We start from the raw sequence: 12851 nt of genomic DNA on the forward strand, positions 1-12851 counted from the left end.
ATATTTTTCTGTCAATTTAGTGATATTTATAAGAACTTCCTTTCTACAATTTAAAAATTATTGATGTTGTTAAGTAATAAAACCATATAAGAGAGATATGCAGGAAGAGTTGAATTTCCCCTTCATCTCTTCAAACACACCCTTCTGAGATAGCATATACTGTCCAGTGTATATATTCTCAGATTTTTCTATTGCCCCTGCAAATGTGTAGGCGTCCACACAGGGCTTTAAAAATGTGCTCTACTCTGGACTTCCCTGGTGATCCGGTGGTTAAGACTTCACCTTCCGGCTCAGGGGGAAAGGGTTCAATCCCTGGTTGGGAAGCTAAGATCCCACATGTCTTGTGACCAAAACCCCAAACATAAAATAGAAGCAGTATTGTAACAAATTGAGTAAAGACTTAAAATGATCTACATCAAAAAAAATCTTTAAAAAGTATATTCTACTTGACAACTTACTTAAAAAAATTTTACCAAGGTACCATTATCTTTTTAGGAGAATACTTTTTAGGAGAATACCATTATCTTTTCAGGAGAATGTTTTTGTTTATGCTTCTGACTAGCTAACAGAATATTCCACAAGTATAGAACAGTATGCTGTGCTTAGTCGCTCAGTTGTGTCCGACCCTTTGCAACCCCATGGACTGTAGCCCTCCAGGCTCCTCTGTCCATGGGAATTCTCTAGGCAAGAATACTGGAGTGGATAGCCATGCCCTCCTCTGGGGGATCTTTCCAACTCAGAGACTGAACCCCGGTCTCCCACACTGCAGGTGGATGCTTTTACTGTCTGAGCCATGAGGTAAAAGAACAGTATGATTTAGTCAATTATTCCTGAGTTAAAGGAGGTACCATTTGATTCATTACCTCCTCCTTTAACAAGTCTGCCCTGGTAAACCTGCCTGTACATATACAGATGCTGCATCGTACCCATTTAAATTACAGGAATGCAAATATCTATTTAACAAAAAGTAAGTAAATAAAAATTAAGTGAGAGAGTAAGAAACAGCATGAGTGGGAGTGGGTGGATAATTCACCTGCCACTCCATTCAATGAGCTGTTTTAGGACACGAGAGAGTGACTTTGCTGTGAACATTGTCATTCTCAGTCCCATGATGCTTTTTTTGGTATAAGCATCTCAGAGTTGGAATGTGCTTTTAATGTATTAAGGGCTTCCCTGGTAGTTCAGAGGGTAAAGCGTCTACCTGCAATGCAGGAGACTCAGGTTCGATCCCTGGGTTGGGGAGATCCCCTGGAGAAGGAAATGGCAACTCACTCCAATACTCTTGCCTGGAAAATCCCATGGACAGAGGAGCCTCATGGGCTACAGTCCACAGGGTCGCAAAGAGTTGGACACGACTGAGCGACATCACTCTCACTTTAATGTATTAAAGTATATGTGAATTTTTATGGTCATCAGCCAGTTGCTTCACTTGGTGTCTAGCCAATCAAATAGCAGTTTGTTCCAACACTGGAGGAAAAATTGCTTTGTGTTGGGATTTACTGGGAGGATGGCATGTCTTTCTCCAATGTGATTCCTTCCTCAGTGATTTCCAAGGAAAAACAAATTAATAGTACCTAATAATTACCATAAAGTTACCTAGCAATTAGAATCTAATGGTTCCTGTAAGATACAATCATTTTGTTTATACTTAAATCCTGTACTTGTAGTAAATATTTTTATTTCCAACGACTACACTCTTTCAAACATCTAAAAATTACAAATAATTGTACAAGGAATCTCCATGTACCCATCAGTCAGTTTCAACACTTAGCAACTCAGAGCCTATCTTGTTTTAGTTCCACATCACATCTCTTATCTTCCCACCTTTATTTACAGTAAACCCCAGTAATCTTATAATTTCACATAGGGTACCTTGATAAAAGTACAGTTGTTCATTTTAATTACATCCAGGTTACTTTCTTAAAATGTTACGATTTGCATTCCGTCAGCCGTAATAACCTTTTCAAAATCCACATTTGGTGTTCACTCTGATAAGCCAAAAAAGAAAAAGGCATTGCTTTCATGATTCTTTAATGTAAAAGTATTCTTTTTATTTTTTAAGTTCCTTGGCAATTCTTTTATGAAGATCAAAATTATTTTACTCAGCCTCTTTTCTATTAAAAAAATTATCCTAAGATATATGTAAAATGAATTCAATAATGTTTTTACTGAAGTCCATTATATATTACTTTTGAGGGATTGGTCTTTGTGCAATGTTAAGTCTTCCCATCCAGAAATACGTCGTTGCAGGTGTCATGGAAACAGCTGACCTCTGCCCTCTTCAAGTCTCTTCCCTCTCCCCACTGGGCAATCCTTCTACCCAGGTGTCACTTTTTTCCATGCTTAAAGGATTTAACTGAGCCTCTGGACGTGAAGCAGGCCTCCCTGCGGGTCTCAGGACTGCTTCCGTGAGAATTCTAGGTCCAGACTATAGCATTCTTGATACTACAGCAGGCACTGAACAGATCTTGTGGTGGCTGGGTCATCCTGCCGTTTTCCTGGAGCCCTTGGTAGCAGCTCCTAAAGCTGGGGTCCATGTCCTGAACAGCCAGCCACTGCAATTGAGCACCTTCTGTATACTCTGGCTTCTTACTGGCTGCCAGAGGTATCCAAGTAAATAAGACACACAAGCCCTTTCTGTCCTGGAGCTTATGAAAGTCGAGCATGGAAGAAATCACAAAAAAATGATTTGTACAAACTACTCATATAATAGCATAAGGTGTTCTACAATTTATAGCAAACTCTGCAAGTGTTTATATATTTATTAAAGCCACGATACAAGGGGAAACCAGAGAGGTTAAGTAATCTGCCCAAGGACAACACTGAATTCTATCCCAAGTCTTTGATTAAACCCTGGACCCATTTCACTCTTCCAGTATATTTTAGTAGGTGACTGTCAGCTGCTGCTGGTTATTCGTACCATCCTTTTCTTTGTTTTTTAATTTTTGTTTCCTTAAATGAAACTGAGTGAACTCCTGAAGAGCAGTTCTAGTTGCAATGAGAGCGTGATTAAAAATCAGGTTCAGGAACGTAACTTGGAAGTTCTACATGTTATTTAACAGAAAAATCCTTATCAAGCAGTAATTTTAAGTAATTTTATTTATTGCTTTATATAAGGTTAATTTTCTTCTTCAACTTTGGAGAAAATATTTACTAGATACTTCTTTCTATGAGATTTAAAACAACCTTCATAACTTCTTAATAACAGTATTTAATGATAGGATGTTTTAGGAAATATAATATAAAATGATATATAATTGTTCGCCTTTCTTACAGTAAAGTTATTTCCTTTTTTCCAGAAACCTTTCAGGGAACTTGTTTTCTTCATTATCTCAAGGAACTTTTGATTATCTTGGCTCATTACGATCTTTGTAAGTAAGAATTTTTTCTTCCTGTTTTTGTAAATGTATCTGAGTGTCTGAAAATTAAAAACAGTTATTATATGGCTTAAGAGACTTCATGGGAAAATTTTGTGATTTTGCAATAATTAGAATCTCACTTGAGAGTGTGCATTCACATTGAAAAACATACCATAAACCTTAATAATGTGTGTCAGGCTAGAGCAACCATTTTCTTCTTAGAATACTCTTATCTCTCTAATTTATATTTAAATAGGTTGGTAATTTTTTTCTTTGTGTTTCCAAATTAGAAAATATTTTGTTTACCTAATTAAATCCCCAAAGTATAAAATAAGCCTCCCTTCTTATGAAGAGTTTATAGTTAAGACTTATGTTGTACTTTGAGAGCTTTCCTGGTGGCTTACATGGTAAAGAGTCTGCCTACAATATAGGAGACCTGGGTTCGATCCCTGGGTTGGGAAGATCTTCTGGAGAAGGGAATGGCAACCCGCTCCAGTATTCTTGCCTGGAGAATCCCATGGACAGAAGAGCCTGGAGAGTCTCAGTCAATGGGGTGGGTCACAAGGAGTCAGACACAATTGAGCGACTAACACTTCACTTCATGTTATGTTTTAGAGATTAATTTTATCCTGTGACTCCATCCCCAAACTGAATTCACAGCTTATTACTGATATTTTTAGGCATGCTTACGTAGAATGTCTGCTTTATATTTACACAGTTCTCTGTAGCTTTAAAATTGGCTGAGTTTTTTTTTTTTTTACACCCAAAACCAGTTTTGTTAAGTGAGAGATTAGATTGTCTAGGAGTTACTTTCGAAGCTTACTGTATTTTCAGTAGCATTAATATGTCTCAAAGCATAACTTTTACTGATTCCTATTGGAATTACAGTTAAATACAATGGTTTTTCAAATTTTTATTGCATGTGACATACAGACTTGAGTCTCTTTTTCCAGTGAAAGATGTCTTCTCTGCCAGATGCCTGTTTGATGTATGCTCACTTCTTATCTTTCCCCCCTTCCCCTCCCCTTTCTTTTTCCTTTCCCTGCCCTCCTCTTCATCTTTAGTTTTGTAAATTTATAATTTCAGTCTCATTTAGCAGCTTTCATTGGAATAAAGCCAATGGGTTAGGTGCTCAAGGGGCTTCTCACCATTATGGCAGACATATGTATGTACTTCTAGAATCCCTACATCAAACTTTTTTTTTTTTTCTTTTTTTAAATTTAATTTTATTTTTAATACTCAAAGTATTTTTTTATTGAGGTATAGCTGATTAACAATGTTGAGGTAGTTTCAGGTGAACAGTGAAGGGATTCAGCCATACATATACACGCAACCATTCTCCCCAAACTCCTCTCCCATCCAGGCTGGCACATAACATTGAACAGAGTTCCATATGCTGTACAATAGGTCTCTGTTGATTATCCATTTAAAATATAGCAGTATGTACATGACCTTCCCAAAGTCCTTAACTATTCCTTCCCCCCAGCAACCATGAGTTCTGTTTTCTAAGTCTGAGTTTCTTTGTGTTTTGAAAGTAAGTTCATTTGTATCATTTCTTTTAAGATTTCACAATAAGGGATGTGATGTGATATTTCTCTGATATTTCTCTTTCTCTGAGACAGATAATAATTATCTCATAATTATAAAAAATAATTTTTTGACAGGTATTATTTTCATAGGCTTAAAAATTTGCAATCATTTTTCAGATCAAAGTAAAAGCCACTAACTTGCCATAGTGAACAGGCTTTGGATCATCTCGTTCCCTGACTCTTCCCTGATCTCAAGTCCAGTCAAGTCCCCCTCTTCCATAGTAATCCTCCAAGATGCCAGGCAGACATGCTTCTTCTGCCTCAGGGCCTTTGCCCTTGTGGGGCCCTTTGCCTGGAGAACACTTGCACCAAGTATCACCCATGGCTCTGGGACTTCCTGGTGGTCCAGTGGCTAAGAGTCTGTGTTCCCATTGCATGGGGCCTGGATTCAGTTCCCGGTCAGGGAACTAGATCCCACATGCCACAACTAGGAGTTGTGGCTCCTACACCCTGCCTCAAACTCTTACCTGGTCTTTTTGGTACTATTAACATTCTTACCCAGAAAACTGCTTTTTAGTGAAAACATCTCCTTTTAGTGGGCTTATGTCAGCCATTTCTGTGAAGTTTAGGAAATAAAGACTGCAAAAATGATCTGACTTTTGAAACCCTAGATAGCAGGAATGTAGGAAGTATTTTCATGCAAAAATTGAGCAAAATTGTCAGTGTTTATAAAAGATAATGCTGTAAACTCAACCAGAAGGTGGTTCTTAGGAATTAGAAGTTAGTCATCCTAATCAGAAAAACAGAATATAACCATGCGAAGCAGTCATATGTTGCTTTATGCTGTCAGAATTAAGAGTTTGCAGATATTTAAGCCAAGAACATGGCAATGATGCTGGAAGAAATGGGGAAAGCTTCCGTTTCCAGTAATAGTGCCACAGCCCTGATGGCATATCCGTACAAGTTTGATAGACAAAAGGAATGTGGATGTGATATTCCAGTACCCTGGGCTTCAGAAGTGTGTTTCATAGATGATGAAACGATTTTGTTCACATACCATCTTTGATTGAAAGCCGAGTCAGTCCAGGATCAGGTGGGAAGGGATTTTGGGGTCAGACATTCGACATCATCTCACTGGGAAGGAAACCATAACCAGTTGATGGTACAGTATGTGCCCTAGGTGAGATTGAGCAGCTGTGTGCTTGTCACGCAAAGACTAAGCCAATGTAAAGCAAAAGTGCAATTTAATTCATTTACCATACTGTCTAAATTGCATTTTGTGTGCTACAGAGAATTTCAGACTGAGTATCTGCTGTGTGATTGTAACATATTGTGGATGCATCGCTGGGTAAAGGAGAGAAACATCACGGTACGGGACACACGGTGTGCTTATCCCAAGTCTCTTCAGGCCCAGCCAGTCACAGGTGTGAAGCAGGAGTTGTTGACATGCGGTAAGGAAGAAAAGCTGAGAAAGGGTTAACTGTTTTGCTTGCTGCCATGTGTTTCCTGACAAACTTCAGAATTCTTTTTATATGTTGGAACCGATTGTAGCCATCACTCTTCATGAATTTGATAATATTTAGTTTTTGTCAACAGTTAAGTCAGTTGAATTAAAAAATGTTTTTTTTCAATTGGCATTTAAAGTTCTTAGGTTCTGAACAGCTTTCTTAATGAAATTCAATTTCAATAAATAGTATAGATCTTCATATTTTCTAATAGCAAATCAGTAATACGTTGATAGTGCTAAAATCTCAGGATGCAATCATGCATTTTATTGATAGGGTATGAATTGATACAGCCTTTTTGAAGGGTGGCTTGGCAGTAAGTATCAGTGTTCTTAAAGAATTGGTACAACTTGATATAGCTAATTCTGCAAGTAGGGCTTAATTCTTGAGAAATCATCAGCTATGTGTGTAAATCTTCAGATTTTATATATGAACATATCTTAAATTCTGAAAAATAGGGCATTGGCTTACTTATGACAGTCCATTCAATGAAATAGCATATTTGTTGAAAATCATGATTTTCCAGAATACCTGAAGACTTGAGGGAAATAATACACTTACCATGTGTTTAATGAAAAAGAAAAACCAGAAAAAACAAGAAACACTCCTTATAATGATAGAGGGAGGTTCCTAGTTTAGTCTCCGTGCTTGGAAATAAACAACCCTATCAGTTTTTTCCTTTTATTTTCATCATTATTGTTGTTTCACATGTGAAGTGTGCTCATTGGATTAAAGATTTATGAAAAGAAATAATGTGTACACATAAGAAATCACCTTGGTGTACACTTTAAATATCTTATAATTTTGTCAATTATACCTCCATAAAGCTGGGGGGAAAAAAATGAAAAAACTGAAAGAAGGAAAAAAAAAACAAAATCCATACTTAACATTCTTATCACTCATAGGTAGCTAACATCAAAGATACCTTGGTATACATATCAATTTTCTACCTTTTTATTATGTTTTATCCAAAATACCATACTCTAATGTTATTTTGTATCATTTTTAAACTTGAAATAATGTAAACTTGTTTCCTCATCATACTGATATAAAAGATGCATACCAATTCATTATATATATATAGCCATAACTTTTATTTTTACATTATAGGGATATAGCCACAATAATTTCTTTATTACTGCATATTTAGGTTGTTAATTTCTTTTTTTTTTTGGTTGTTAATTTCTCACTCCATAAACATTAACAAGATTAATTTCCTTACGTACATCTTTACGTATTAGCTATTTAGGATAGCTTGCTACTAAAAGTAGAATTGTTGTGTTAGAGACTGAATATTTTAAAGGTTTTTAATGGGCCGTGATATTTGTGTATGTTTTTGCATATGTAGTTTAAGATTTCCTTCTTTTATTTTTCTTATTGGAAAGAAATATATCAGCTTTGTAAAAGTGACATGAAATGGTTTAATTTTAATTTTATTTAATGGTGTTTTCATCTTGGATCCTCTTAATTCAGCAACATCTTTGTTGATGGTAAAACTAGAATGCTGATTACTGAGGAATTTGTTTTTCCATTTTTAAGATTTCAATTCGAACTTCTGTAATTTTAAGTTCTGTAGTGTGAATATGGTATTTGTTTACTGGGTCTTTGTTCTCCTGTCTCTAGACCCTCCCCTTGAATTACCATCTTTCTACATGACTCCGTCTCATCGTCAAGTTGTATTTGAAGGAGACAGCCTTCCTTTCCAGTGCATGGCTTCATACATCGATCAAGACATGCAAGTGTTATGGTATCAAGACGGGCGAATAGTCGAAACTGATGAATCCCAAGGTATCTTTGTTGAAAAGAACATGATTCACAACTGCTCATTGATTGCAAGGTAAACTTTTTTAGATGAGGAATTGTCTCTGTAGATTTTATTTATCATCTCAGAAATTGTAATGTTTAGTTGACGTTTAAATTAATATTTTACCTTCTTGCATTTAAAAAGCAAATGTCTGACATTTCTTTTTCTGATTGTTATTTATCTTTGAAAATTATCTTTTCTTTATCTTTTCCATCTAGTTTTGGAGGTCAAAAGAGCATAAGGTAGAAGGGAAACACTTTAAAAGCTGGAGACTTTTTGTTTAAAGTTTTAAGAGGAAAAAATGTAAAATTTTTTTTTTTTTTTTTTTACCAAACTTAATTTCCAACTATTTCCTGCTGCCATTAATAAGCGCAGAATTTCACTTCTAGGAATCACCTAATTTTCACTCTTATGATTAATGTTGCATTTTAAGATACTGCCTTTTTTCATCCTGTTAGTATAAAACAGTATACTACCTGTTAACCTCATGTTTGGTGCAAGTGCCACAATAGTTAGTTTGAATGAAGTTAAAGTACAAAAAAACAGGATAAAAATAAATGTTATCACTCATTAGATTTTATTTTGGTGATATGTTAATCTGTAGGCATTGAATTTTCAGTTTCCTGCTCTCTGCCTCTGTCTCTGAGTATCTCTCCAAGCCTTTTCTATGTTTCTCTCTTTCCTTTTTATCAATTTTATGACGTTAGACCTCAACTTGAATATTTAAGGATAGAGATATAACTTTCTACTGAGGCACTTTATGTAGTATTACAAAAGTGCATGAAAAAACTATCAAGAAACTAATAGTTCTCTGAGTTCAGTCTCAGGTCTGGGAATTTTGAGGTTTGAATATTCTATTTCATAATTTCTCTTTCTCTTCTGAGATTTCCTTAGAAGCATATTTTCATTTATGTCTTTGAACTTTTATAGTAGAAACCCTTAAATCCTTGCCTCTTAGTATCTGGGTTATATGGGTGTCATCACCCTGCTTATTTTTTATGAATATGGTTTATATTTTCTACTTTAAAAAGTATTATTTATATGTCTGGTAATGTGGGATTGTATCCTAGATATTGTGAATGATTTGCTGTAGAGAAGCTGACAGAGTACAGCTTATGGGACAAATCTGGCCTATTAATTTTTTTTTATAGTTTTAAATGGTTACCTTTCAAATGGTTATACAGATACCTTCCAAATAATGTTGCTTCTCGGTCAGCAAAACCTAAAGTATTTACTTTGTGGCCTTCAAAGAAAAGGTTTGCTGACCCCTGACTCTGGATTCTTTTGTATTCTTCTCAAAGACAGCTGATTTTGTTTCATTGAGCAGTTAACTTTTGGTTAAGCTAAAACTCCTGGATCTGGCTTTTGTGTAGTAGGCAGCCACTGAAATCTGCTTGGTGTTTGCTGTGTCTGCATGTAGGTCAGGGATCAGTTAAAGAACTGGGTGAATTATATATGCACAAGTTTGGGCTTCTAGCCAGGCTGCTTTCACCTCTGTCTTTGATTTTTCAGCCACTCAGATTTTGAGTTTCTTTTTGAATAATGCCTGCCCTTTGGCAAAAGTCATTAAAAAAATTTCCTGGTTACTCCCCAGTGCCAATCTCTTTTTCCTAAAGTCAGTTCCTCTTTGGCTTCTGCTCGCTTTGGATCACTCACCATGTGTTCAGATAGTTGACTGTAGTTTGTCTACAGCTGATAGCTGTTAAATGTAGGGAGTGTGGTTTGATAGGAGCCAAGAAAGGAATGGCAATCCACTCCAGTATTCTTGCCTGGAGAATTCCACGGACAGAGGAGCCTTGGAGGGCTACCGTCCATGGGGTCACAAAGAGTCGGACAGGATTGAGCAACTCACACTTTCTTTCACTCTGCTATTACCAGAAGCAGAGTTCGCTTACTAGGGGTTAAGACTGTTAGGAAAGTTTTGTGTGTTCTTTGCATCAGTGTATTAAGTCCCAGTGAGAAGAGTCTGTTACATTGTTTTTACTGTGGTGATAATTTCACAAGTGTATACATATGTCAGAAGTTACCAAATTGTATACTTGAAGTAGTTTATTGTCTGAGTAGACAATAATTGACATATAGTACGCACCCCACTCCAGTACTCTTGCCTGGAAAATCCCATGGACGGAGGAGCCTGGAAGGCTGCAGTCCATGGGGTCGCTGAGGGTCGGGCAGGGCTAAGCAACTTCACTTTCACTTTCATGCATTGGAGAAGGCAATGGCAACCCACTCCAGTGTTCTTGCCTGGAGAATCCCAGGGACGGGGGAGCCTGGTGGCTGCCGTCTATGGGATCGCACAGAGTCGGACATGACTGAAGTGACTTAAGCAGTAGCAAAGCTTTAAAAATGTAATAGAACTCTTGTCTGAATAAAAGCTTTATTTTTTAAAATTTTACTCAAGTTTAGTTAATTTATAGTACTGTGTTAATTTCTGCTATATAGCAAAGCGCCTCAGTTATATATATACATACTTATACATATATACACACACACACACACACTTTTTCAGATTCTTTTCCATTATGGTTCATCACAGGGTATTGAATATAGTTTAAGAGCTTCAATTTAGGCTTCTTAAATTTTGTAACAAGTAACCAGATTTACTTTATAAATTCATTTCTCTGTCATGTTTAACTTAATCTAAATTCCATTAGCATTAAAAAAAATTAATTCAAAGGATAGCAACTTCGCATAATGGTTTTTTGTTGATAAGAATACTTACCAAAGTGAAAGTCTTTCATACGAAGACTGGGAAGTCCTTTACCTGGAGTTAGCTCCAGAATAATAGAAAGTTGTAGGAGAAGGAAATATGTGGTTATTGGATTGGTTAGCCTCATAGACCTCTTGATTCTTCATTGGTCTTTGCATGTCATTGAGCCTTCATTAATAAGAACTGGAGTTTGTATTTTTCCTGGACATTGAAATTGAAGCTACCCCCTTCTCCTTAAATCTCCTAATGTGTTGAGTTGAGGATTCTTGAAAAATTTATTCTGATATTTGGTTTTAGACATTGAAGGTATTGCTGAAAGTTATCTTTAAAAAATGTTAGAACCATTTTCCCTAGAGCGTGTGCCAACATGCTCTGGGATGCTACAGTGAGTGGACAGAGGTGCTGTGGGGTATTTTGAGTGTTTGAGCATAGCGATACTGGACATTCCTGGACATCGCACAGCTACCAGCTCCGGGCAGTTAGGGTGTTGACATTACATCATGCTGCCTCCCTTTTGTTTGTGTCACAGCTTGGATACTGGTATTTTGACAATTACTATGGTACAAAGCAAGTACTATATGAAAATCATTGTGGAATGAGAAATAGAGATATCATTGTCTGATCTGTATCTGTTTAATTTTGGAGTGCCCAGTAAGCATGCACAACCGATTAGGAAGCAGTTGTGGTTATGTAAGACTGAAATATTTATTTTAAATTGATTTTTTTTTTCAAACGGCTGTAAGGTATTAGGACATATGTACACAGGTTTAGGATTTCGCGTGGTCATTGCAACCACCCTCGGTGTTTCTTTTAGGCTGGGGGCGCTGTGAAAGTTATCTAGTCAGTGAAGGTACCATGAACTGAGAAAATATGGGGACTTCTGGATTTGAGAATGCTTTTTATTGCCCAGAATTTTTATATACTTTTTCCTGGTTCAGTAGAGTCATATAAAGTAGAATTGTAGTTGGCAATGTTTTGGTTATTTAAATTTAATGTCAAACTCTTCTGTGTCGTTTTACCTTGAGTATATCTATTTTAATATGTTAATTTGTTTAACTTGGTAAAGATGATAAACATTTTCTTTGGTTCAGAATCACAGTCCCTAAAAGTCTTTATTAGAGCATTTGTTGTTGTGTAGCCATTAATGATTTAGGAAGCTACAAAAATGTATATTAACTTTAAGACATTCTTTAGTGAGTTAATTAAAATGATACATGCTTTACGTCTAATGATTTATCTGTATCTACATAAAAGCAAAGTATAGTAGATCATGTGGGGGGAATAAAGGTTAATTGAAGATTCTGCCATTTGCTCTTAATTAATAGGTTTTATATTAGAGAATTATGATGTCATCTTGAAAGTTGAATTTTCTGACAGCTGTTCAGAAATATAGCTGTTATTAGAAGTTGAAGTATACTTTTAAATGAAAAGCTACTTTTTAAAAGCCTTAATTGGTAATTTATTAAATCTTTTTAGAGACTTAATAGGTTTCCCCCCTTTTCCATAAGATATTTCATTTTAAATATTAATTACACACTTTATATTCGTCTCCTTCATGCTTGAATATTTTCCCTAGAATTCCCAAGATGTAACTTGGTAACTTCTCTGCTAGTTTTTTTCATTGTTAGGCTTTTGATTTTTTTCTCTTTTTTTTATTGCAGTGCAGTTGATTTACAACGTTGTGCTAGTCTCAGGTGTACAAGGTGATTCAGTTAGACCTGTGTGTGTATACATATTTTCCAGATTCTTTTCCCTTATAGGCTATTACAAAATATTGAGTATAGTTCCCTGTGCTATACACTAGGTCCTTGTTGGTTACCTGTTTCATGTATAATAGTATGTATATGTTAATCCCAAACTCAATTTATCCCTCTTCCCTCCTTTCCCTTTGAGAACCATAAGTTTGTTTACTATGTCTGTGGATCTGTTTCTGTTTTTATCCCT

The 12851-nt window shown here is 36.0% G+C and overlaps 1 protein-coding gene across 2 annotated transcripts in view; it reads left to right on the forward strand.

Moving 5' to 3' along the window:
• The window catches only part of ADGRA3 (adhesion G protein-coupled receptor A3), a 132727-nt gene that overhangs the window by 56550 nt on the left and 63326 nt on the right, over positions 1–12851 (forward strand). For both annotated transcript variants that reach the window (XM_025290244.3, XM_044946040.2), the window contains exons 5-7: positions 3300–3371; positions 6179–6339; positions 8017–8230. In XM_025290244.3, coding sequence (XP_025146029.1) covers positions 3300–3371; positions 6179–6339; positions 8017–8230 — 447 coding nt within the window. The remainder of the gene's footprint in view (positions 1–3299; positions 3372–6178; positions 6340–8016; positions 8231–12851) is intronic.

The sequence above is a fragment of the Bubalus bubalis genome, chromosome 7, assembly GCF_019923935.1.
Source record: "Bubalus bubalis isolate 160015118507 breed Murrah chromosome 7, NDDB_SH_1, whole genome shotgun sequence".
Lineage (NCBI taxonomy): Eukaryota > Metazoa > Chordata > Mammalia > Artiodactyla > Bovidae > Bubalus > Bubalus bubalis.